Source organism: Arvicola amphibius, chromosome 6, assembly GCF_903992535.2.
Source record: "Arvicola amphibius chromosome 6, mArvAmp1.2, whole genome shotgun sequence".
Classification (NCBI taxonomy): domain Eukaryota; kingdom Metazoa; phylum Chordata; class Mammalia; order Rodentia; family Cricetidae; genus Arvicola; species Arvicola amphibius.
The window spans coordinates 112,565,242-112,592,430 of NC_052052.2; the positions used below are offsets into that span (position 1 = coordinate 112,565,242).

The following is a 27,189-nucleotide window of genomic DNA, read 5'->3' on the forward strand; positions in this document are numbered from 1 at the left end:
AGGTCCTAAAGAAGCCTCGGGAATCTCTCTCAAGAAACCCTGCTCTACCCTCAACCTCCACAGTCAACATCCTTCCCTCATGATTGAAGCCAGGGCTGTTTCCCGAAGTATCATGAAGGTGGTTCCTCCCTCTCACTGTATAAATGGTATCCTGGGAGGCTGGGAATGACTGTAGAAGACACATTAACCCTCCCCTGCTACCAAGGGACCCTTTAGCAGGCATTTTCTAAATTGCTAAATTACCAACAATAACGAGTACAGCTGGATGGCTCTCTTCTTCATATTTAATGAAGAATTGATGTGGCCAACTGTTGATTAGTCCCGGCTTTGTGGAGCAGCTTTAGAGTCTCCCTGAAGAGCGCTCTCTGTACCTCAGAGGAACCTCTACCCAGCCCCTGTCCTAACTCTCGGGCTGTCACCTGTCCTCCAGGGAGGTGGGGCTTCTAGGGACACTGTGTCTGTCTACACAGTAACCATGGACGTACCATAAAGGATCTGCAGCCCCCCCCCCACACTCAGTTCTTCAAAGCTAGACCCAGACTACATAGGTGGACTTGCTTGTGTGTGGCAACTGCACACGTGTAGATGCACATGCAGGTCCAAATGTGAGCGCGTGCATGTGGAGGCCGGAGATCAGCCTCGGGTAATATTCTTCAGGAAGTGCCCACCTTGGTGTTTGAGACACAGTCTCTCACTGAGGCCTGAGGCTTACTGATCAAACTGGACTGAGTGGCCAGCAAGCCCTAAGACCCCACCTGTCTCTGTTACCCCAGCCCTGGTTTGACCAGCGTTCACCACCACACCTTGCCTTTTTCCCTTCTTTCTGGAGAGCAAACTCAAGTCCGCATGTTTGAACAGGAAGCATTTTATTGGCCAAGCCTTTCTTTCTAGGTTTGAAGGACTTGTACTGTATGATCAGATTTCTGTCCTGACACCATTGGTGGAATAACCTCAAAGGAGCATCAGATAGTATGCTGAGATAGCCCAGAACTCAGACAAAACCACTGCCGTCTAGCCTTAACTACCCACTTGTTAAAGAAAAAGAAACCTTTGGCCAATTTACCACATCCCTTAAAACTTCCACATCCGTATGACAGGACTCGCAACCCCCGTGACACAGGTGGCGAGATGGAATGACATTGTAGTGGTCCCAGCAGAGTTCTCACGGACGGTCAAGAGGCTGGGAAGAGTGATGCGCAGTCACTGCTGGAGGGACGGAGGCAGGTGGCAAGAGCCGGCGCACTCACAGTGAAAGGCGTTCAGTCCCCCGGGCCAGTAGCACTCTTGACAATTCATCTAAGGAGGCTGAAAGTGTAGCAAAAGTGCAAACTGCACATCACACTATGACTCCGGAGAAATCTCGGGGCACTGGTGTGGTTCATCCATATACTCTACAAGACATGCATAATAGGCTATATATCCTATAGTTAATTCACAAATGAAAATAGAGATGGAAGCATACCTTTAACCACAAAGCAGTTTGTGAGGTCAAGAGCAAAGAATGCAGGTAAAGAACTTGGAAGTGTTTGATGCCTGGTAAACTCAGTGTCGTTTGCCTTAATTACTGTTAAGCAATACAGATTCGATTAAAATAGTAGCTACTTGTCTGCAATAGCTATGAAACAGTGTGCATATAGGATACAGAAAGGAGGCCGAAACAGACCGGGACAAGCAATATCAAGAGTGAGCTCAGCTTCTAATGCTATAGGAGTCGGGAGGAGACTAATGAACACCAAGAGTTCTACATCCAGGTAGCCTTTATGAAGGAGCTGGCAATTCAAGTGTTGAGAAACGAGCTTGGGTTTGTTTGTGTTTTCTTACAGCTTCTGTGTGAAATGGCCCCCACAGGCACATGTGTTTGAACACTCAGTCACTAACTGGTGGCACTCTTGGGAGGTTATGGAGCCATGAGGAGCTGTTGTCTGGCTGATGTGATAGGTCACTTGGAGAGGCCTTTAGAGGTATAGCCCAGCCCTGGTTCCTATCTAGCTCTCTACTACCTGGCCTACCATGCCTTACCTCCTGCCACCACAGACAGAGCCAGCCTAGCTATCATGCCTCCTCAACTATAGTAGACTAGATTCCCAAAGTGTAAGCCAATAAAACTCTCCTTCCATAAATTGCTTCTTGTCAGGACACAGCAATGAGAAAGAATAATCAATACATCTAGCTCTTATGATTCAAGTTCAAAGCTCAAATAGGCAGAAACTATAGGCACGTGCTATAATCCCCAAAGTTGTTACTGCACAGGCTTGTACACAGTCAAAGGGTATAATACAGAGGTGCATGTTGCTCCTGATATACAATGTGATATCTTTGTCCTCCAAGTAGGGTGAGGTGTCTTATACTAAGCCTCAAAGTAATAATACAGTATAGCTTGGCTCACAAACTCACTTGCTTTTTAAACTGTTTTGTGCTAAATTTACACACATTTTTTCAACTGCTGGAGCTTGAACAAACTCCAGGCAGTACTGTAAGCATGACTTGGAATTCGAATTTATAAAACCACGCAGGGACTACAAAAATGGCTCAGTGGGTAAAGCCAAACACGCATGATCTAGAGTTTAGAACCCTGACAGGTAGGCATAGTGGCCTGCCTGGAATCCCAGCACATAGGAGAGACAAGAGGTCCTTGAAGCAAACTGGCTAGATAGACTAAGGGAATCAGCGTTCCCTAGGTTAAATAGAAACCTTGACTCAATATATAAAGCAGAGAGCAATCATGAAAGTTTCTGATATCTTCATCTGACCCCCACATCTATACCCACACACGTGCAAGCACAAAAATACATATACACACATACTGCATATACATGCACATGCTGAAAAAAACTGCTAATCAAATGCAAGTTCAAATGTGAGCATTTTAGGTGCTTCTGGTGTAAACCAGTTGTCAGGTGGAAAAGCAAATGAAATCACTGCAAGACCTGTTGAGTGAGGTTTGCAATAAATAAAGTTGACTGCATTAGCACCCCGTAATCAAATGATGAAACTCTAGTGTCCAATTAGGCATCTATGCTTCCCTGTAAGAATCCCAAATTTCTATCTTGCTTCTAACCCCCATATAATCAAAAATAATGTCATTTACATATACAAATTCAACTACTAAAACTACATACAGATGCATCATTTAAAATAGCCACACTGTGGAGACAGCGGACAAGTGAAGGACTTTCGTGGAGAAAAGGAAAATGGAAAGATGAAGAGCGGAAAAAGCTCAGGCTGGAGAGATGGCTCAGAGGTTGAGAGCACTGGCTGTTCTTCCAGAGAACCTAAATTCAATTCCCAGCAACCACAGGGTGGCTCACAACCATCTATAATGAGATCTGGTGCCCTCTTCTGGCAAGTAGGCATACATGCAGGCATAACACTGTATAGGTAATAAATAAATAAATCTTTTTATTATAAAAATTGACTTTAAAAATAGAGAAGAAAAGCCCAAAACCATGATTTCTCTGGACCTTCCTAAACCCAACATTTTCCCTAATAATTCTTAAGTGTCTGAATATAAAATAATAATAATAATAATAACTTGTTCACAACAACATAAACTACAAAAGGTACATAAACATTCTATGAAAGTTTCCTTTGTAAACACATTTTTAGAGTGATATAAGAATTTGGGGGGGCAGGTAGCTTAGTAAAGTGCTTGCCACACAAGCATGAGTTCACATCTCTCTGTGTCCACCTAAGATCGTGGGGAAGGTGACACAGACCTAGGGATGCAGAGAGAGGCAGATCCCTGAGGGTGGCTGACTAGCAGTCCTCAGATGCCAGTAACGTTTACAGTGGTAAACGTAAAAACTCATGACTGCACGGGGTGTAGAGAATACATAACAAACAAGAGCTCAGCCCTAAATAGGCCATATTTCTACAACTCATATAAATGCCCATCTCCTCTAAGGCTCAGAGAATATCAAGGACGAAGGAGAAAAAAACGATTAAGAGCCAAAGCTAGGGAGAAGAGTTGAGAAGTGTTTTCTGGGCAAGACACAGTCATTGCAATCGTGAACTCTTGCATCTGGGAAGGCCTGCCCTGAATCTGCACAAGAATTAACCCCACAATAGTCAGCTGTGGAAAGCGAGAATCCAAGAGGCCCTACACCTGACTGCTGAACTCTTTGCTAACGATAGATTCAAGGAGCATCATTGCCTTCACTTGTATACCCTCTGATGACGCGATCAGACTCCAGTGGATAATTCCAACCAAATTGTCACATAGTGAGTCTTGGAAACTAGGTGAGTCACAAATAAAAACCAAAACAACGTGAATCTGAGTAAGGGACTAATAGGGATGAGTGAGAGTTGACAGTGATGGAGGGGGTAAAGAGGGTACTGGAGAGAGTAATCGGGGTACATTTATATATGTACCATTGCTACATAGATATAATATACACATATCTGTTGTAGTTGTCAAATAACAAAGACAATTAATTAAAAATTGTGTACAGCTCCTGGGGAATGACACCTGAACTTGTTCTCCAGCTTCCATGTGTGTGCTCATGCCTACACACGTACTCGTGCACACTTGTTCCCCAGCTTCCATGTGTGTGCTCATGCCTACACACGTACTCGTGCACACTTGTTCTCCAGCTTCCATGTGTGTGCTCATGCCTACACACGTACTCGTGCACACTTGTTCCCCAGCTTCCATGTGTGTGCTCATGCCTACACACGTACTCGTGCACACTTGTTCTCCAGCTTCCATGTGTGTGCTCATGCCTACACACATACTCGTGCACACTTGTAAACACATGAATGAATAAGCAAGCAAATAAATAAAAGTGACTTGGGACAGTCATTAAAATGTGCATGTTTAAGCCTTGTATAGTAATACGTGCCTGAAAATCCCTGCGCCTGGGACACTGAGGCATGAGTTTAAGGCTAGCCTGGCTACACAGAAAGACGTCTAAGAAAAGATATGATATGATAGATCAATACACACATACATAAAAGAAAGTCAAAGAGAATAAATAGGTTATATATAATAGATGGATAGAGATAGATGATAGATGAGAGAGAGAGAGAACATATAATTGCCAAACACACAGGCAGTATAGGTCTCTGAATTTTTGAAGTCCTAAGTAAGCTGACTCCGTGGCACACATCCAGTATCAGGAGGCTGAGACAAGAGGATTTGAGCCCAAGAGTTCACGACTAGCCTAAGACAGTATGTTGAGCCTCCACTTCAAGACAAAAACAAGATAAACACCAAATTTGTCCTGACAGAATAAGGAGGCTAAGAATCCATAATGAACATGACTCCAGATCATGTTCCGTTCTCATTTCTCAGAGACAAGAACTTGTGGGACGTGGAGGTATTAGGGAAGGTAGGGCATTGGGGGATGGGAGGTATTTGGGGAGGGGGGGCATCAGGGGAGGTGGGATATTAGGGAAAATGGGGTGTAAGGGGAAGTGGGGTATTATGGGAGGTGGGCATCAGGGGAGGTGGGATATTAGGACAGGTGGGATATTAGGGAAAGTGGGGCATTAGGGAAGGTAGGGTATTAGGGGAAGTGGGGTATTAGAGGATGTGAGGTATTAGGGAAGGTGGGGTATTAGGGGAGGTGGTATATTAGGGGAGGTGGAGCATTAGAGGAAGTGGGGTATTAGGGGAGGTGGGGTAGTAGGGAAGGTGGGGTATTAGGGGAGGTGGGGTATTAGGGGAGGTGGATTATTAGGGGAGGTGGAGTATTAGGGGAGGTGGATTATTAGGGGAGGTGGATTATTAGGGGAGGTGGTGTATTAGGGGAGGTGGAGCATTAGAGGAAGTGGGGTATTAGGGGAGGTGGGGTAGTAGGGAAGGTGGGGTATTAGGGGAGGTGGGGTATTAGGGGAGGTGGATTATTAGGGGAGGTGGAGTATTAGGGGAGGTGGATTATTAGGGGAGGTGGATTATTAGGGGAGGTGGTGTATTAGGGAAGGTGGAGCATTAGAGGAAGTGGGGTATTAGGGGAGGTGGGGTATTTGGGGAGGTGGGGTATTAGGGGAGGTGGGGCATTAGGGGAGGTGGATTATTAGGGGAAGTGGATTATTAGGGGAGGTGGGGTATTAGGGGAGGTTTGTATTATTAATAGAAGTCAGCTGCTTATACTTGTTATGATCTTCAAAGGGAAGTGAAGAGTCTCATGTTGGAGCCATGAGCCAGACTCATGAAAGTGATCACAAAAAGTAACTCTGATTAAACAACAGAGAAATAAATCCTAACGCACAACTGAAAAGTTGTCCTTATTTTAGTGAGTTAACCACCCAAAGTAAGAAAAGTTAAAGAAATACTTTATTTGTTTTTCTCTTTCTTCTTCTTCTTCCAGTCACCTATGTGAAACATTAGTTAAGAAACGGGCTTAGTATGAAGTGTACGGATTCTTCAAAGTGTTTTCCAAAATAACAAAAAGAAGAAGGGTACAACAAAGGAGATTCTAGTGGGGAATGCCCTCACGGAGCCTGCTTGGGCTAGAGACGGCAGCTGTCATGTCTGCCCGGAGCCCTTGCCCAGGCATGAAGGGTGAAGGCAACCACAGTCTGAGCATCTGTCATGGCTGCTGCCGAGTCCCAGCTGGTGAGATACAGAGCAACATTCAGTAACTTTGCACCCAAGTTAGAGGAAATCTCCAAAACAAATCCCTGATCACTCAAATTCTCCTTCTACTGGTCCAAGGTCATCTGGCACAAAGAAGATAAACATCCCATGCTTTGTGGCATTCATCCATATGAATCCACGGGGTAGAAATTAAAATCCCATACAACTGACGCTTCCATAATGGCTACTTTCATATTGAAAATTGTAGTGATGAGGCGAGCAGGCCTGCTTTTCATCCCGCCTGCCTCCCGCACGGCTAGCTTAACAACACACAAACTGTATTCTTTTAAACACTGCCTGGCCCATTAGTTTCAGCCTCTTATTAGCTAATTCTCACATCTTGCTTTAACCCATATTTAGTAATGTGTGTAGCACCACAAGGTGGTGGCTTACCGGGAAAGATTCAGCATGTCTGACCTGGCAGCTGGCTCCATGGTGTCTGTCTCAGAGAGGAGAGGCATGGCGTCTGCCTAACTTCCTTTCTTCCCAGCATTCTGTTCTGTCTACTCCACCTATCTAAATCCTGCCCTATCAAAAAGCCAAGGCAGTTTCTTTATTAACCAATGAGAGTCCTCCATCAGAAAATGCTTACAACTGGCCAGCAAGAAAACACAGACCTGATCCTTGAAATCTGAGACACACCACCCCAGGACACCCCACTCCTAGGTGGCTAGAGGAAAATTTTGCCGTATGATGAACTATACCTGGCATCCTACCCACAAATTATGTAGATGTTATTTAAAACAGATTCTAGGCTTGAGATTTTAACATTGATGCTGGACTGAGTTAAGACTATTGGGCAGTTGGAACGAATGTATGTTTTGCCATGCAAAAGAACATGACTAGGAGGTGGGTAGAATACTATTGACTGAGTATGTGTTCCTAATACATGTTTGAAGCCCTACATGCCAAGTGGCTGTATTTGGAAGTCGGGCCTCTGAGGAAGTAGGAAACTTAAACAATATTAGGGCCCTGATTCCATGGTTAGTAACCTTAAAGAAAAGACAATAGAGTGCTCATTCTTGCTTTCTCCCTTATCAACACAACAAGAAGAAGCTATGTGAGTAGGGTGGCAGTGCACCAAGAGAAGAGGCTCAGCATGAGACTTATCCCATTGCTCACACCTTAATCTAGGACTTTCAGCCTTCAGAATGTGAGCAAAGGCATAGCTGCTGTTTAAACCAGGAAGTCTGTAGGAATGAATCTGCACTGACAAGGCCTGCAGACAGACTATGTGTTACAGCTGGAAGGAATGTCGAGGTTCACTAACAAAGGAAAATTATCAACACTTTCCTGAAATTTTTAGCCCTTCGACGGTCACGCATATGTCCATTTAGTTCACGCCTGAGGATTTTATGAAATCATATTCTCGGTCATCCGTTCAAGATGTGCACCATTGTCGGTGACATTCATGAGCACACACAGTGCTACAGCGGAGCAAAGAAAGTGCACAACAAACACAAGCAATGATTCCCAATCATAAAGGTAGCCTTAGGTGGCTCGTGTCATTAAAAACATGAAACTGCTAAATATTTTCATACAAGACAAAATTTTGCTTTAATCTCACATGGATATTGCTAGCATTCTAAGCACTGGTGGGCTGTAAACAAGAGAAACAAACATCCAAATACTGCAAACAAAGAACAATTATAGGGTTTTAAATTTTTAATACATTTTATTTGAATATATGTGTCTATGTGGGAAAGGGTGTATGTCCATGGTACTCAGATGGAATCCAGAAAACAACCTGTGGCCACTGGTCCTCTCTTTCCATCATGTGGGTTCTGGGAGTAGAGCACAGGACAACAAGCTTGGAAGTAAGCAAGACCTTCACCCACTGAGCCATCTAATCAGTCTCTGGGATTTAAAGGACCAGAGACACTGTGCCATATCACAGATTAATAAACAGGAATGACAGTCAGGGTACCTATGTGTGTTGAGAGAATGAAGCCCCCACCTACATGCCCTGGCAGGGAACAGTTACTGACGGCCTTGACGTGGCCTTCCCAAGACTGAGTGTGGAATGCCAAGGTCTGTAACCTAATAATTGGGAGCTGTATCTTAGGCCTCCTGGAAGTGGCCCGATAAGGGAAACCCCGCCCCATGAACAGTCTCGCTATGCTGGTTTTCTCAGTTCTAAGCCATCTGTGCTAGCTAGAGGTCTCTGTCACTCTGCGAACAGCACCTGAAGTCCCATCGGCCCATGTGCTTTGCCAAACCAAGTGAGTCGAGGAAGCCATCATCTGTGGAAATGCTGAGATCCGAACCAAATGTGATTTGTTCTGCTTCAGCATTTCCTCAAATGACTCCATTAGGGAATCGCTACGGCTCAGGGCTAATTAACTCATAATGGGTGCAAAGCATCCTGGGATACCGGCCCAGAGGGTGTCAAGGGATCTTGGGCCCTCTGCGTACACCCTGACCCTCCTCAAGATGACAATACACATTCGGTTATGTCCAGTTACAAACAGGGCATACAGATGGAACTAAGCCTGTGGGGAGTCTTAAGACATGAATCTTGCTTCTTCCTGGAACAATTAGGTTACCAATCCAGTATGGAAAGCCTAAGACATATGTGGAATGGGGGTTAAATTCTGTCTGTCACATCCTGGCCAGGTGACTTTGGTGGCATCACTTGAGTAACTAAAGAGGATAAAGGCAGTACCCTCTTTGGGAGGATTAATGACATAATGCATACAAAGGCCCCCAGTCTCTGTTGTCTGCATTTCTTTCCATCCCTAACAGAGACAGCATGATATTTAGATCTCCAAAATGACGTTGGTCTTCTGTAATCTATGTAATTACTCAGTGTTTGGAGGGGATCTTATTCTGGGGACTTCAGTGGGAGCTTTATCAGGCATGTACAAAACAGTTAAGAAATTTCCCCTGTAAGGCCTTGTTATCATCCTTGAACACTGAAATATTTCATGATAGAAAGAAAGGACAATTAAACAAGTTGTTTTGAATAACTCTAAGGAAGACACAATGCCCAATGCCAAGAAAGAGATTTTAGAAGACACTTATAGACTCTGCTCTTTGTAAAGCTTGGGAAAGAGATTAACATGCATGAGAAACTAGAAACTGACTTTCAAGATAAAAAGACAAATATCATGTGGAGATGACAGGGTGTCATTGAGACCTCCAGGGTAGGACAGTCATTCCTGAAAGATGGACATTCAGGATGCACATGTCGGTAACATATCTGCTGGTGTGCTGCAGAGCTGGGCAGAAGGAGGAGGACAAACTCATTCTTTTGCCTGAGAAATAGAAATTTGAGGAAGGAAACACAAGGAATCCCATTTTCTTCCTTCAAGGTTCAATTTATATCAAACATCAGCATCAGCCCAAGCCTTTCTCATTACTTTGACCAAATGGGACCCAGCAGGGGACTGTGGGTGTAGATGCAGCAGGCTTGGGATCCAGGGTGGACAGCTTCATTCAATTTCCCAAACCTGCACAAGACCTCAAAACATAAGGTCTTGCATGGAATTAGGACTATAAGGGCCAGGTCTGCGCCATCAAATCTGGTTTTGAAGAGGCCTAGTAGCTCTGGAAAGACAAAGCAGGTGGCCCCATACTCACCACACAGCCCCTGTGAGGGGGGGCTGCCCTATTCCCTGAGAAGCTGTTTTGATCGTTTTCTCTGGGCTCTCGTGGTGAGCACTTGACACCATTTGTATCCCTAAGAGGAGGAACTGTACATGTCAGCCAAACCTTGGGTCCCTTCCTATCCCCAGCTCAAAGCTTGGTCCCTAAGTTCTTGAGATTTGACATCAGAACTTCTCTTCAGAGGAGGATGATGCCACCCTCCTTGATCACAGCGAGGATCAGGGCCTACGGTGAAGGCTGCTACCTAGTCTGCCGCTGGGGATGTTCATTGCTATTTGAACAGCCCCTTCATTTTTTCCAAATTAATAGTTGAGCTATTCAAAAACAAATAGAAATTAAGGAAAGCCGTGTATTGTGGTTTTAATGTGAAATAAACCCCATACACTCATCTATGGTCCTCAAGAGGAAGAGCCTTCCTGGAGGAAGTAGAACACCTACAACAAGGCTTTGAGGAGATTTCCAGCCTAGCCCTGTCTTCCATCTGTTCTCTTCTTCCTGACTGCGAACATAACACTTCTTCTGCCATGTCTTCCCCCACCATGACAGGCTGTAGCTCCTGCAACTATAAATTGAAATAAACCCCTTCTCCCTTAAGTTACTCCTTGTCAGGTTGGTCACAGTAATAAGAAAAGCAATAAATAGATTGTGCCTCTGTGGGAAAAAAAAAAATAGCTATCCTCTCCTTTACAGCCAGAAGTGGAAAAACAATGCAGAGCACAGCGGAGGGACAGGGTCCGGAAGACACAGGCAATGACTGTGACTGTAACCACATGTAGAGAAAGGATCTCTGTGGATGCAGTCAGGTTAAAGGAGTTGATATGAGCTCCTTCTGAGTCATTGATGTATCGTGAACTCACTGCAAAAGAACCATACAAGAGGTAGAAGAGAAAGAGACAGGGGCATGGCGAGAAGGCTGTAGGAAGTCACGGGCTGAGATGGAACCCAATGCCAACATCTCAGAAGCACCTTAAAGGAGAAAGGGTTTCTTTTGCCTTATAGCTACTGGAGATGCTGGAACTCTCTCTCTATCACAGCACATCACACAGGGAAAGTATGGAGTATGGGCCAATCACCACACTGGGCACACAGTCAAGAAGCAGAGAGAAGACCAGGAATGGGATCAGGCTATAAAACCTGAAGGCCTGCCCCTGGTGATAAACTGTGGAGCACCAGACACTGAAGGAGGTGGGAACAATGTTCTCCTGACACCCTCCAAGGGAGCGCAGCCCTGTGACAAGTGAACCTTGGGCTTCAGCCTCCAGAACCATGATATGATATGATTCTACTGTTCTAAGCCCCCAACTTACAGTCATTCCTCAGCACCATGTCTTAGGACACAAAGAGTCTAGTAATGTAGACTTTAGACCTCAGTCTCTAAGACATAAAAGGACAGGGCAGCCTCAAGCTGATCCAGGATTTATTGATAAAAATCCTGTCTCTATGTCAAGTCCCTGGATGTCATGATCTCTCACCAAGCAGCTTGAGTGGAAGAATGATGGGGAGAAGTTATCTAAATGAAAGTCCCAAAAAACTCAGGGCTTGCCTCTTCCTTCCCCACACAGCACTACAGCCACTTAGGGGAAGCCCAGTTTTTGGAGTGTCTGTCCGTTACGGGGTTTCCATAGTGATTTATAAAGCATTTCAAAACACAAGCACCTGCCAGGACAGTGACAGCAGCATGGGAAATAAGACTGTCAAATCACAGAGTCTGTGCTGGGAAGAGGCAGCCCTGGCCTCCCTACTGCCCACCCTTCATCAATGAAGAATTGGCAGGAGAAATTTGGGGGTTATTTTTGTGGACAGGATTGTTTCCTGAGACAGCCCTGTTTGCACATGAACATATTTTATTGCACACGAATGAAATCTTTGACCTGCCAATTTATCTCTTAGTTTTATATAACAGATGTCTAAGATTCAGTTGTCTGCACATTATCAAAGTGCACATGATGGAAACGTTAATATCTAACTCACTAAAAATAAAACCTAGTTTTATATTGGATATTCTTATTTGGCTGCACAAAAATTTTGTCACTACCTGCAAGGGCCGGGGACAATAATGAAGAGAATAACAGTTGCAGCATCATTATTGAGCACTTACCAAGTGTGATGCACCGTGCTAAGCATCTAAGAAGTGATAATCCGTTTAATCATTCCCAAAACACGATCGGATGAAAATTAAAAGGATGACCTTGTAAATTGGTTAAGCAGGGCTCAGAGGTTTTGAATGACTTATCCCAGCTCATAGACTTCCGAATTGGGATTCCAAGCAATTTCTGTGCCACTCGTGACAGTCACATCATGCAAGTTTCCCTAGTGAAAAGACGTGGGGTTCTAAAACTAGAACATGAGGCTGCAGCTGCTGGACCTGGAGGAGGGGTGGCCACAGAGTCACACCTTCTAGGCCTTGCTACTTACTGTACACGTGCTGCTTTAATAGAAATGTGAGTTGGCCTTAGGATAAGTTGGTATGTGTGCACTTTTGTGTGCACATATGTATGTATATATGGCTTATGTGTGTGGATATACATGTGTGCCTACATGCATGTGTACAGTACTCATGTACTGTGAGTGCATTTGTATTTGTGTGTACCTGTGTGTGCACATGTATGCATGTATATGCTATGTGTAGTACATGCTATATCTGTTCATGTGTGCATACTTGTGTTCGTGTGTTTATCTGTCTGAAGGTGAGAGGGGAGGTTATGGCACAAGCTGTGGTGATCAGTTCTCCAGAAGAGTAGCCTGAGGTGTTCTGACTACTTAAACACTGGTCTCTGAACCTAAAACAGTGGTTCTCAGTCTGGTTCACGACCCCTTTGCAGTTATATATCAAATATCCTGTATATCAAATAGTGACATTATGATTCATAACAGTAGGAAAATTGAAGTTATAAAGTAGTAATAAAATAACGTTATGGACAGGGGTCACCATAATATGAGGAACTGTATTAAAGGGTCGCAGCCTCAGGAAAGTTGAGAGCCACTGTCTAAAAAGAAAGCAGACCAATAGTGAATGCAAATCACCCTGCAAGTCTTTCAGGATTTTTCTCAAGTTTCGCCTGAATGTCTCCTCTGAGAATGCTGCTATGCAGGACAAGGATAGGAAGGAACTGTGTGCTTTCATGTAAAGGTTACCTGCTCAGTAAAGGGCATAGATCAGGGACCTGCTCAGACACAGGGAATTGACCTGCTCAGACACAGGACAGGGATCTGCTCAGACACAGGACAGGGACCTGCTCAGACACAGGACAGGGATCTGCTCAGACACAGAACAGGGACCTTCTCAGAGACAGGACAGGGATCTGCTCAGACACAGGACAGAGACCTGCTGAGACACAGGGAAGTGACCTGTTCAGACACAGAACAGGGACCTTATCAGAGACAGGACAGGGATCTGCTCAGACACAAGAAAGGACAGGGACCTACTCAGACACAGGACAGGGACCTTCTCAGTCACAAGGACAGGAACCTGCTCAGACACAGGACAGCGACCTGCTGAGACACAGGGAAGTGACCTGCTCAGACACAGAACAGGGGCCTACTCATATATTGAGCAGGGCCTCTCTCAAACAGAAGGGAAGAACCTGCCCAGATACAGAGCAAAGACCAAACCAAGCACAAGCTAAACTTTCAGGAAAGGCAATGCTGGGGGGTTCATACCTCACATCAAACTCCTTCCTAACAGCCTGGATCAAGGAGAAACAGGCAGCAGGCAAGGGGAGGCTCCTCTGGAGGACTGTACAAGGCGGACCTGAGCAGAGGGGTGTGCCATAGCCCGTTGTCACAAGCTGCTTCTACCCGGCACATCAAAGAGCTCTGACGCTTGTGTTTTACAGGATTTTGCAGACTCTGTGTCCCAGCTGGTCACACAGAAGTTCCGTGAGCTGACAGTTGGCCTGACATCTGTGTATGCCCGCCACAAAACACTGGCAGGAATCGTCATGACAAAAGGTAACTACCTTTCTTTTCCTGTGGCAATTTTTGTCTCCACAGAAAGAAATGTTAATATTAATCTGGATGCTTCCTACCACACAGAGATGGACAAAGACAGACAATGTGGAACACAAAGATGTCAGTGGCCACTGTTACTTCCAGAACAACCACACTGGCAATATTGTGAGAACTTCTGATGTCCCTGATTCCCATGAATTTCATAAGATATTTATGCATACCCCCACTTTCAAGAACGATGCTGGTGTTTGTAATGGCTGGAGCTGAAGGCCAGGATACCACATAAGTCATTTGAAGTCGTGCTCTGCTCCTCTGTAGGTGGAGTTTTTCCTGTGTCCCCGCAGCCACTCCCAAATAAAAAGGCTTAATATTAATTATAATCACTCGGCCAGCTCTTTATAACTTAAATTAACCCATTTCTACTAATCTATGTGTTGCCACATGGCTCATGACTTGCTACCTTATCTTGAACACATCCTGCTCCCTCTGCATCTGGCTGGCACTCCTCTGACATGGCCCTCCTTCTTCCCAGCATTCTCTCTGCCCCGAAAATCCAATCAGCTTTTTATTAACAATGAGAGAAATGTGTATTCACAATGTACAAAGATTGTTCTGCACCTCTTCTCTGTCACTTCTGAGGCACCTAAGACCAGTGACTGATGATATCACTTACACAGAACGAGCACACTGCATGCATGAGTCTGAACACAGAGCAGAAAGGTGATCCAGTATGTTCAAAAGAAGTCAGGTGTGGAGGTGGATTGTCCATGGGATGTTGGCTATCAAAGTATCTTCTTCTCTCACCAAAGAATATCTGAGGGTTCTTTTCAGTGTACACTCTACGCATTCATCCCACCAGTAGATGGCTGTGAGGAAAAAATGGAGGGGCTACCAAAAGGTACCTAAGACGATACTAAGGAACAAAGACGTCACACAGTAGGAACAGAAAAGAACAGAGAGACGGCAAAGAAATATGGAAGCCAGTCAGGACACAGTGCACAGCTGACACAGAAAGACATGGCATCATGGAATGTTCCAAAGGGACATGGAGAGCAGAGGAAGACACGGAGGGATATGACAAGATGCTGGGGTATACATTTCAAAGTATCTGCCTCCTGGGTGTCTTCAGGTCCTCTTGCCGAGGTACACACTACTGGGTGAAAGTCCCCCTTCTTATGCAGACTCGTCTTTCCAATCTGCTCTCAGAAATGGAATCCCATCCTAGGAATCAGTAATGACAAGGCCTGACAGGAAGTCACTGCTACTGTTTGCCAGGTGGGGAGAAAACGATGACTGGATTTGGACAATGAGATTTCTGAAATTTCCCAGTTGCTAAACAAATGTAACTAGTCATCTGGGTGTGTAAACTCAACCATTTTTAATCTCCACAGTAAAGAACAATTGTCATAAGATCAAAATTATTAGGGAACGATAAAAGGTTCACACTCACATGTGAGTTTGTATAGGTAGGGAACTTCTAGGACTGAAAAACACTATCTGCAGTCCCAAATTATTTATACTTAAAAAATGAAAACAAAACCAAATGACTGTAGAGTTTCCCTGTCACTCTAGATACCTAGGAATCACTCCAATATTCAAGAGCGAGGAAGCAGGAAAACAACCCCTTGGGCCCCATCGTACACCTGGTACAATGTACGCGAGCCAACCTTTCCAATTCCTGCATCAGAGCAAAGTGGAAATCACAATGCTTCCTCACAGTGTCGTTTGTAAGATAAAGTACATCAAATGCTTTGGAAAGTGAGGATCGCTCTATAAACACAATATCCCGTTCTAAGGCAAAGCAATTTGCTTTTTCCAATGATATTATTGTATGTGGTGTCATGCATAAGCCTGAGCCACTGCGAGGGCTGCCTCCCCTCCTTTCACTCATTAAATGACATCTGCCCCTGCAAAACAGAAAATGTTCCAAATCCAGGGCTGAATCAACCTCTGACAAGACAATGGCATTGGGTGCAGTCTTTTTTTTTTTTTCAAACATTTTATTTTATTTTATTTTTGCTTTATAAATAATACCATTCAAAATTTCCACCTCCTCCCATTTCCCTCCCACTCCCCCACTCATCCTCCCCTCTCCCCTTCCAGTCTTAAAAGAGGGCAGGGTGCCCTGCCCTGTGGGAAGTCCAAGGCCCTCCCAACTCCATCCAGGCCTAGGAAGGTATGCATCCAAACAGACTAGGATCCCAAAAAGCCAGTACATGCAGTAGAATCAAACCCCAGTGCCATTATCATTGGCTTCTCAGTCCGCACCCATTGTCAGCCACATAAAGAGCGTCTGGTTTGATTAGCCCAGCCTCTAAAGCTCTTTGCATTCACCCCCAATCTACATGAAAAGACTCAACCTCCCACTCAAAATCAAACGACCCATTGAGGGAGCCAAAATGAACCCAGCTCCATCAACAGCTAGCTCTGCGGCTTTAGGCAGGTTGCTTGACCTCTCTGGGATGTCGTTTTCTCACTCAGAAAAATGAGGCTAATGTAAGGCATACCCACCTCGTAGAGTTACAGTGAAGCTTAAATGTGTGTGTGTGTGATACACTTGGAAAGGCTTGCTGCTTAGGGTTTTCTATTTGACATAACTTAGACTCCCCTGGAAAAGTCTTTTTATGCTTTTATTGATTTATTGAAAAGTTAATACAATATATTTTAATCATAATCTTTTCTCTCCCCCGATACTTCCCAGATTCATCTTCCTTTATGTTTTTTCATGTTTTTTCTCTTTCTCTTAAAAAAATTAAAAAGCACACACACACGCACACACACACACAAAGAAGCATGGAGTGTGAATTGTGTCGGCCAAGGATCCTAATGGAGATTACCTAGAACAGATCATCCTGTGGACTTGTCTGTGTGAGACTGTTTTGATTTTTAATTGATATAGGAAGATGCAGCCTATTCTGAGAGGCACCATTCCTTAGACAGGGGTTTCTGAATGAGAGAGTATGAGAGACAAGAAATTTAGATGGCATCAAGCAGGTAAAGAAAGAGGCCCTCACGTGTGTGTGTGTGTGTCTTCTCTTCACAGTGAATGTGCTGTGACTAACTGCTTGAGTTCTTGCCTTGACTTCCCCTCAATGGCAGACTGTAACCTGAATTGGGAGCTGAACAAACCCTTTCTTCCCTAACCTGATGTTTGCTAAGATGCTTATCACAGAAACAGAAATGAAGCTAGAAACGATTTCTAATCCATAGTAGGAAACATATAATGTTCATTAGTAGTCATGGTACCTTTAATGCACTATATATATATTATACATAAATATATATATTTATGTATTTATACTAGACAGTGCACATGTTTTCTTTAATGCAGCATTGTGGACTGAGTGCCAACAATACTGAGGTCCTGGAGAAACAGCAGAAACAAAACTGACCAAGTGCCTGCTCTTGTGACTCTGATAACCAACTGGGAACTGTGTCATTTAAAAAATACAAAATCAATACAAAATAATGCTAAGAGAGTATCATACACAAAGTCTCAGAACACACGAACAAAACTTTGGCAGTTTTTAAAAATTTAAAGTGCCTCATAACTTTCTGCCATAAGTTGAGAGAGAGAGAGAGAGAGAGAGAGAGAGAGAGAGAGAGGCACTCCTCTTTTTCTCTTGTATAATAATGTTCAAGTTCATCAGTCTACATGAGTATGACTCCACGAGTCAGTTTTCAATAGTTTCTAGTTCCTGAGCATCTTTCCACTTTCATAGGAAACTCAAAATGGCAATTTTGGAAGTTATTTTGAGACTCTACATGGAAAGCAGTTATGTTTTACAAGGGCTTATGAGAAGATAACGCTCCAGTTGCCGGCAAGTGCTTGGTTTTTTACACAGGTGTTTTATTTATTCATTATGTGAAAGAGAGTCTCTACAAAGGAAGGCTTTGTAACTAGTCCTCTGTGGACCCGAGTACTGATTTCTGGAATTTGCTTTCCTGTTATAAAGGGAATAGTTAATAAACTTTGATTTAGAAAAGATTATAAAGAAGTGTGCAAAGTAATGAATAAAAGTATTTGTAAATATTCATTTACTCAAATTTTATGGGCCATGTAATCTTAATTCAAGTTCAGTTATTCAAACAAATGCCTGAGGAATTCTAAAAGATAGTGGCGTGTGTGCTATACCAATTACAATGCAATAAATTAAGCTGATTCTGAAATAAACTTCATTTAATTTTCACTATTTGCAGAAGGAATATTATTTTTAGCCATTATGAGGAATACTATTGGAAAAAAACATACTTATGAGCAGACTGATATTTTATCTTCATCTGATTATCCTAATCATATGATCAAAAAATCAAATAAGAAAGAATTTATGAATAAAAACTAATACTCCCCAATTTCATTGTTCACCATTTCTACCCAATAGAATTTGTTTTATTAATCCTTTGAGAATTTCTACGTACACAAAATGTGTTTTGATCATATTCATCCATAACTCCTTTAAGATCTCATCCCATTTCCAACTTCATGTCCATATTTTTTAACCCACTAAATCCAATTTGTGTCCCATATCGGTGTGGGCCATCCACTGAAGGGTGGTCAACCTGCCAGGAGCCACACCCTTAAAGAAATCTGACCCTTGCTCTCCCAGAAGTCACCAATTGCCAAAAGATCCTCAGCAGGAGTGGTGACTCGCGCATCTTCCTGCTACATGCTAGAATGTGAGTTCATTGATTTTGTGCCAAACACCACGGCTGCAGCGAGCTCATGAGTGCATCATTCCCGTCGTTTCAGAGGACACTGCTTCATCCTGGTCCTGCCTCACTTCTTGCTCTTTCAATGTCCCCACCTCACTCTGGCACACTCTTCCCTGGACCTTCGTGAGGGGAGCCATGACATAGACGAGCACTCTAAAAACACTTACTCTGTGTGCGTTGACCAGCTGTGAGTTTCTACACGCACCACCAGCCACTACAAAAAGAAGCTTCTCTCGGAAGGACTAAGAGCTACAGCTACATTCTACCCAATTTGATAATTTGTTCCCATTAGTTCTACATTTCCATAGTTTTGATTCTACAAAATATTTATTAAGCAATGCTATTGCAATCTAATACTCCTTCATTTGTGATTTTTGTAGATATAATTTTATGACATTACTAAATAAGTGTGATTTTATCCCATTTGGATTGCACAGCTTCCTATTCTGGTAATGCTCTTGGCAGCCACTCAGACTTTTACCTACTAGCCAAATTCCACAACTATAATTTTTAATAACAGGATCCTAACTGATAATACTTATATTCTAGTTGACTCTTCTATATTTTGAGTACCGCTAAGAATTGAAAAACAGTAACACAGCATCTACGTAGCTAGGCACAGAGCCAGGCTGTGTGATCTTGAATTACATTTCATTCTCTACCAACACAATCCTTCCGAGAGAGCAGCTGTCTTATCCAGGTCACAGACTCTCCCTTCCATCACTAACTCAAAATCATGTCACTTGCGTAATTCACGCTAATGGCTAGATCTAGCATGTAGATTTTTAAGTTATGTATCTATTTCCTGGTGTCTCAGTTTTCTTTTTTCTTAAAAAGGGAAGTGAAAAATAATAAACCTTTAAGTCATGTAGTCTATGGGTCAGGCTGCCCACGGAACCAGCCCACTTCCCCCACTGACAGCACCCTCAGAGTCTTGTCCCCAAGGACCCTGGCACACCACTTCTAATCTAAACCTCCGGCTCCAAAATCAGTGTCTTTCACCTCTGCCACTTTTCTTTGTGGCAGGCCATCATCAAGAAAAGAAATTCAGAGCTGAAGAAATGTCTCAATGTTTTAAGAGAACTTGTTCTTGCAGAGGACCCAGGTTTGGTTTTCAGCACTGGCGTGGTGGCTCATAACCATCTATAACTCCAATCCCAGGGGATCTGGCAACCTTTTCTGAAATCCTCAAGCACCAGGCGTGCATGTGGCACACACATACACACAGGCAAAACATTCATATGCATAAAATAAATAAATTTTAATTTTTTTTAAAGAAACGGCATTCCTATTTTAAAATATGCACAGGAAAGCCTAGTGTGGTGGATCATGCCTGCAGCCTCAACAGTTAGGAGGCTGAGGCCAGTGGGGTACTATGAGTTTGAGGAAATTCCGGACTATCTAGTAAGTTCTGCACCAGCCAGGACTACAGGTAAAGATCTGTCTCAAAAAAAAAAAAAAAAAAAAAAAAAAAAGAGCAAAGAAAAGGAACTTGTGAATAAAGTCTTGAACTGGTTCTCCTGCTACCTTAATAGCTATTCTGAGCAAGGTGACTTAAGTCTCGACAGCATCAGTCAGCCAAACAATTAAGGGCGTGGCTTCATGAAGTAAGTCTCGTATGTCTAGTATTTCCATAATAAACTGGTTATTGAAGGAGCAATCAATCATGCCCATTTTAAGTCCTCCCTGAAAATCAGCCAGGCCTGGTTTAGCGTGAAAATATAAAAAGGCCACTTAATTCACCGGTGAAACATTCCTGATTTGTTTCAAGTTCTAAAATGTAGAGAGTGTTTTGCCTGCATGCGTTTGCTCTGAACCTAAGATGGGCATCTGAGGTAGAGCAATCTGCCTGCAGTGTCCCCAGGACAATCACACTGCGGTATGCAGCCAGACAAGGCTGCTGTTTAAATGCCACGTCCCGTTTACTCTTGATACATCACGACAGTACAGATACATCTGAAACATCTTACATAGCAGAGCATGTGTGAAGGTTCACCTTCATGAGAGCCTAGCAGAATCATGGCAAAAGAAGTTTGTTCCCCAAATATCTCAAAGCCCCTTCCTTTCCATTTTCTCCCATGGATGACTAGAAATCACTTTGATTTTGAAATTAATCAGAGTCTTTTCGTATACATCCAGTCAAGCATGAGGGAGATAAGCTGAAACAAAGGAACTGGACCCAAAATAATCACACGAGCAGAAGTGTCATACCAGGATGGAAAAGGATAAATTATCACCTTGATTTCTAGAAACTGATCTTTACTACTACAAAACACATACAACACAACGTGGAGTTGCCACTGGTCTTCGGGATCTGTCCGGGCACATTAAGATTCACAGATGCAGACATCCGAGAACAATAAGGGCTGCTGATGGGCAATTGATTTTTAAATCTTTGGTTGAAACTGTTTAGACTACAAGATGCAGGATGGATTTGACTGCCACTGTGGCTGACCCTTGTGTAGCTCCAATGCCAAAGCATCATACTAAACATCTCTCTCTAAAATAAAACCAGAAGAAAGCAGTCCCTGCCTGGATATTTATCCCAGCCCAGCCATACTTATGGCTCATTTAGAGATAAATGGTTTAATTTAAAATAATTCACAAGGTGATGATGAAAATTCTCAGAGCTAAAGGGGAGAGCCATACGTCTCATCGTGAGCTATATCCTTCTGAAATGCCTGAATTTATTCCTCCTCAGTAAGGAAGGGGTTAGGAGGAAAACATGGGTTTTGTAAAAAGGAAGAAGGGGTCTGGAGAGATGGCTCAGGTGGTAAAGTGCTTGCCGGGTAAGCAGGGGGACTTAAATTCAATCCCCAGAACCCACATTTAAAAAGTTGGCCATGGTGGGGCATCCCTTGTAACCCAGCATCAGGAAGGCAGAGACAGGGAGACCCCTGGGGCTTGGTGGCCAGTCAGTAAGAAACTTGTCTCCAAACACAAGATGGAGTGGAAAGCACCTAAGGATCTACATATGAGGTGGTCCTCTTCTCTACACATTCACTCGTGTGTGCATGTGTGCACACAAAGAAACACTTCTGCACTCATAAAATCTGGTCCTTCCATCAAGGCTGTTCAAACATTTCTACGATCTTCTCATAATCAGCTCACAACTGAGCATTCTATTTCAGTTCTCCTCAAATGGCCCAAAAGCTTTCACTTAGCAGGAAAATCCAACACTGTAGCTTGAGACAGTAAAACTAGCATCGCTAAAACCATGACCCTGCTTTTGAATGGAAACAACACGGTCTGCTAATGAAAGAAAAAGAGGGAGGGGAGTAGAGAAAAATGTAGAGCTCAATAAAAATCAATAAAAAAAGAAAAAAGAAAAAGAAAAGACACTGACTTGTATTGGTTGCTCAAGTACCAGACAGAATTTTCAAGTGTTTAAAGTGTGTTATTTTGGCCAGTACACTAAAAGTTTAAAAATATTCAGTCATCCTAATTCTCTCTCTTACCCCCCCGCCCGCCATGTTAGAGTTAACTAAGAAACAAATGTGAAACTGGGCAAAGCTGCAGCCCTTTGAGCTCAAATACATGCACTTGGTGTCAAAATTCAAACTCCTTTCTTAACTAGTTGACCTTATATTAAAAGTTTTGAGTTTTTCTGTCTACATTAAGTGATATAAAAAGGCTTGGTATCTTGTAAACATTGAAGCAGGAAGTGGTGACAATCTAGACAGCTCTGCATTGGGGGTGGGGAGTTCACATTACAGTGTGCCAAGCAGCCTATGTCACTATGGCAAAAACCCAATATCATCAAATTATAAACAGAAAGGCTGCTTTGGCCTCACAGTTTTGGAGGTTCTAGTCTATAACTACTTGATCCAGGTGCTCTTGAACTGTAGCAAGGTCCATTAAATAGCACGTGATAGAACAAACCCAGAGGACAAAAAGACAGAGGGAGAGAGTGATCCCCTAATCCCTTTTAAAGACACATTCTCAGTGATGTAATCTTTCCCCTACACCCCACTTCTAAACATCTTCACCACCTGCCTGTAGAACCAAGCTATCAACACAAGAGTCTTTAGGGATACCGAATATCTAGCCTATAGCAGAACAACACCCTACTGGTGTCTTGCCCAGTGTCTTTACAATCAAGACTACAACCGCGAATGAGCTTTTGAGTTATCCTGGTGATGATGAGTTACAGAAATGAGCCAAGAAGACAGGGTTGGTAGAGAAAGAGAGGAGAGGAGAAAGTCAAGTCTTGGTAGGGAGCTGCCAAAGAGCAAGATGATCTCAGAGCAGTGCACACCTGTATCATTCAGCCAGTAATCGCTGAAAGATATTTCAGCTGACCAACCAGACTTGAACCAAAAGCAAGTCACATTGCTCTGTCAAGAAAGAATAGGTGATACTAGGAAGCTGATAGGAGTCTAAGTCAAAAGAAAAACTGAGAGCCTGCGTAAAAATTTCCCTTTGAACTGCTTTGAATACAATCCCATATCCATCTTCTGACAGACAGCAAGAAAGGAGCACGCATGTGCACGCACACACATACACACACACACACACACACACACACACACACACACAAATGGAAATATCAAGTGGTTGCTTATGGACACAGAAAGCACCGCCACTTAAACTGCTCCTCCGTGAATTATGTATGAGCTGTGACTTTGTGCTCTCATTATTTCTGGGTTTAGCATCAATGAGGAGACTTTGTCAGTTATCTCCGATGCAGGGAAGAAAAGACTTCCCATCGATCAGACCAGGTGTCGCAAAGCTGCTCCTTTGATACAAAAGAATGAGTTACTAATGGGGCAGAGAGCACACTCAGCCCAATCCAAACAGGGAGATAAATAGATTCTTCAATCTATTAATTGTAAAGAGTTCGTTGTCATTCTGCTTCTTTCTTAGAAGTAGGATGAGGGCATTGAATACATTCACTGAAAAAAAATTACCATATTTATATCCAGTGAAGCTCTTTATAATGTTGATATTTGGAGATATAACTAATGACATCCTCATAGGCTGCTCTCCTCTCTCTCTCTCTCTCTCTCTCTCTCTCTCTCTGTGTGTGTGTGTGTGTGTGTGTGTATGTGTGGTGTATTCCTGTGTATATGTGCGTTGATGTGTTCATGTGGATGTGTGCAAGCATGCATGTGGGAACACATGCACATATATGCCTGTACATATTTGTCTGGAGGCCAGAAGTTGATGTCAGATGTCTTCTTCAGGTGCGCTCCACCTTGCCTTTTTAAGACAAGACTGAGCAAGCCTGAACCTGAAGTTCACCGAATCACCTAGGCTGGCTATCCAGTGAGCTCCAGGGATTCTCGCCATTCCATCTTTTCTGTATTGGATTATAAACCCAAGCTACCATGCTCAGGTTTTTACATGGATTCCAGGGAGTGAATTCTGCTCATCATGCTTGTAGAGCAAGAACTTTACTGATTAAGCCATCTTCCCAGTCCTCACATCAAATTTTTAATGTATGCCATGTACTTCTTTGAATGCTATGCACTTTAAAGTTCATGTTTGACCGCAAGAGCTGAGATAGCTGATCAGCAATGTCTTGAACGAATTCTTTTTATTAGTGTCATATAACTGACAAACTGAACAGGCTTGATTCAAGCCTTTGATGGTTTCAGGGTCTGCCTAAAGTTCCCTCAGCCCATCTCAAGGCCCTGCCAGGTCAGAGCAGAAAAATGAATAGTCCCTGTGTAATCCTGCTGGATACAAGTTTACCACCGGCAGAAGGTGGTGGTCTGAAAAAAAAATGGCCCCCAAAGAAAGTGGCACAATTAGAAGGTGTGGCTTTACTAAAGTGAGTGTGACTTGGAAGAAGAATGCACTGTGGAGGTGGGCCACACCCAGTGTCTTAGTTAACTTCCTGTTGCCTGCAAGATGTAGAACTCTCAGCTCATCTTCAGCACCATGTCTGCCTGCACACCACGATCAAGGGCTTGAAATATGCATGGGTGGTGGTTCCCACCACATCTCACTTAAACTCTCCTATCTGACCAGTGCAGAAGACAGAAGTTATTACCAGGGACTGGGGTGTTACTGTGATAGGCCTGACCATATTTTTGTTTGAAATAATATGAACTTCGGGAGTTTGGGTTAAGAAAGCAGTGGAATGCTTTAAGCCCTGCTTAATGGGCCATAACTAATAGAAGCATGGAAGACAGTGGTGCTAAGGGTTGTTTGAACTGTAGGAGCCTGGCTTAAGAGATTTCAGAGAAGAATAGTAATATGTGACCTAGAGATCGTTCTTGTGATATTTCAGTGAAGAATGTGGCTGCCTTTTTCCCTTGTCCAAATAGTCTACCTGAGGCTAAAGTGAAGAGTTTTAGATTAATTCTGTTGGCAGAGAAAAAAATCTCAAAACAGTCTAGTATAAGACTCTGTCCTGTGATGATTAGTGGTAACTCTAATGAAGATTTATAAAGAAAAGGAGCAAGCTGAGCAAGGTAAATTAAATTTGTAAAATTTGAGGAGAAAAGGAATACCATGAAGTGGAATGGAACTAAATACTATGTTCAAGAAGACAAACAGATTAAACAATTAGAATAAAAGAAATGGTGACCTCCAAGGCCATGATGGGGATACCCACTGACACAGGTTACCTGAGCTAATGGGAGTCCAACTCCAGCCAGACAGGCAAGGAACCAGCATAGAACCAAATTAGACTCTTTGAATGTGGGACTGTGGGGCCACTGGCAATGAGACCAGGGTTTATTCCTACTACTTGTACTTGCTTTTGGAACCCATTCTCTTTGGAGGGATACCTTGTTCAACCTAGATAAAGTGTGGAGGGTTTTAGTCCTGCTTCAAAGCAATGTGCTAGATTTTGTTGACTCCCCATGGGGATCCTTACCCTCTCTGAGGAGTGGATTATGAAGGAATGGGGGAAGAAAGATGGAGGGAGCAGGAAGAAGGGAGAAAGTGGGAACTGGAATTGGTAGGTATAATGAGAAAAGATAGTTTCTTTAAAAAATAAATTTAAAAAAAGAAAAAAAAAGAAATGGTGACCTCAGGGCAAGATCCCACCCAGCCAAGTTTTCAACTTGTGAAAAGGAGCTATAGAAAAGCTTTAGAGCCAGGTGTGGTGGAGCACACCTTTAATCCCAGCACTTGGAAGGCAGAGGATATCAGATCTCTGAGTCTGAGTACAGCCTGAGCAAGTTCTAGGACAGCCGAGTTTAGGCACTGGAGGAAACCATGGAGAACAGAAAGCTGGCCAACATGTAATTAAATAAGGGGGCAATGTTTCAGCCCCAGCAATCGACATCAATTGGCAGCTTCAACCACATGGTTCTGGACTTGAGGACAGAAAAAAGCAGTTATGGAATATTCCTCCATGATTGAGGAAAGCCACTGAGGCTAAGCACATGCCAAGAGTGTTCCTGAATGGAGACCTAATAGAGAGACCATTGGGTGAAGCTGTGAATTGAAGCCTGGATTGCTTTGGAGACCCTAAGATGTTAGAGATGACAGAACCATAGAATACCTGCTGAGGAGTGCTGCTAACAGGTAGTGGAAGTAGCCCAAGTTGTAAATGGAGCTGCGGGCTGTGTCCCACCACTGGGCTAGCTTTACACCCGAAATAATTACACGGAAACTGTATTCACTTAAACACTGCCTGGCCCATTAGTTTCAGCCTCTTATTGGATAATTCTCACATCTTGCTTTAACCCATATTTAGTAATCTATGTAGCACCACGAGGTGGTCGCTTACCAGGAGAGATCTTAACCTGTGTCCATCTCAGACAGGAGAAGCATGGTGACTGCCTGAAGCGTCTGCCCAACTCTGCTTCCTTTCTCCCACAATTCTGTTCTGTCTACTCCGCCTACCTAATTTTCTGTCCTATTAAAGGGCCAAAGCAGTTTCTTTATTAACCAATGAAAGTAACCTCCTCCATCACCAAGGAAGAAGTGTGTTGCAGTCAACAAAGCTGAAAGGAGTTGAAGATATAAAAAGTGTTTTCACATCAGACATGGAGATGCAGAGTTTGGAGTTTGTTCAGCTGGTTTTTGGTCTTGCTTTGATCCAGTATTTCCGATCCATGTTTCCTTCCCCATGTTTTGGAATGGTAATGAATATCCTGTGCCATTGTATGTTGGAAGTATGTGATGATTTTATAGGAGATTGCAGTTAATAGATTGCATGAATCTCAGAAGAGACTTTGAACTTTAGACTTTTAAACATTGTTAAGACTGTGATAGAAGACTATGGGGACTTTTGAAGTTGGACTAAGTGCATTTTTTGCATATAATATGGCTATAAGCCTTTGGGGGCCAGGGAGTGGAATGTGGTGGTTTGAAAGAAAATGGCCCCAAAAGGGAGCGGCACTATTAGATTTGGTTTTGTTGGGGTGGGTGTG

General features: G+C 43.3%; 1 protein-coding gene across 1 annotated transcript in view; it reads left to right on the plus strand.

Moving 5' to 3' along the window:
• Positions 1-27,189, plus strand: part of Adarb2 (adenosine deaminase RNA specific B2 (inactive)) — a gene marked incomplete at its 5' end in the record, with an annotated part of 191,617 nt that overhangs the window by 93,258 nt on the left and 71,170 nt on the right. Inside the window, one exon of the mRNA XM_038334718.1 lies at positions 14,026-14,140. Within this exon, the coding sequence (XP_038190646.1) occupies positions 14,026-14,140 (115 nt within the window). The remainder of the gene's footprint in view (positions 1-14,025; positions 14,141-27,189) is intronic.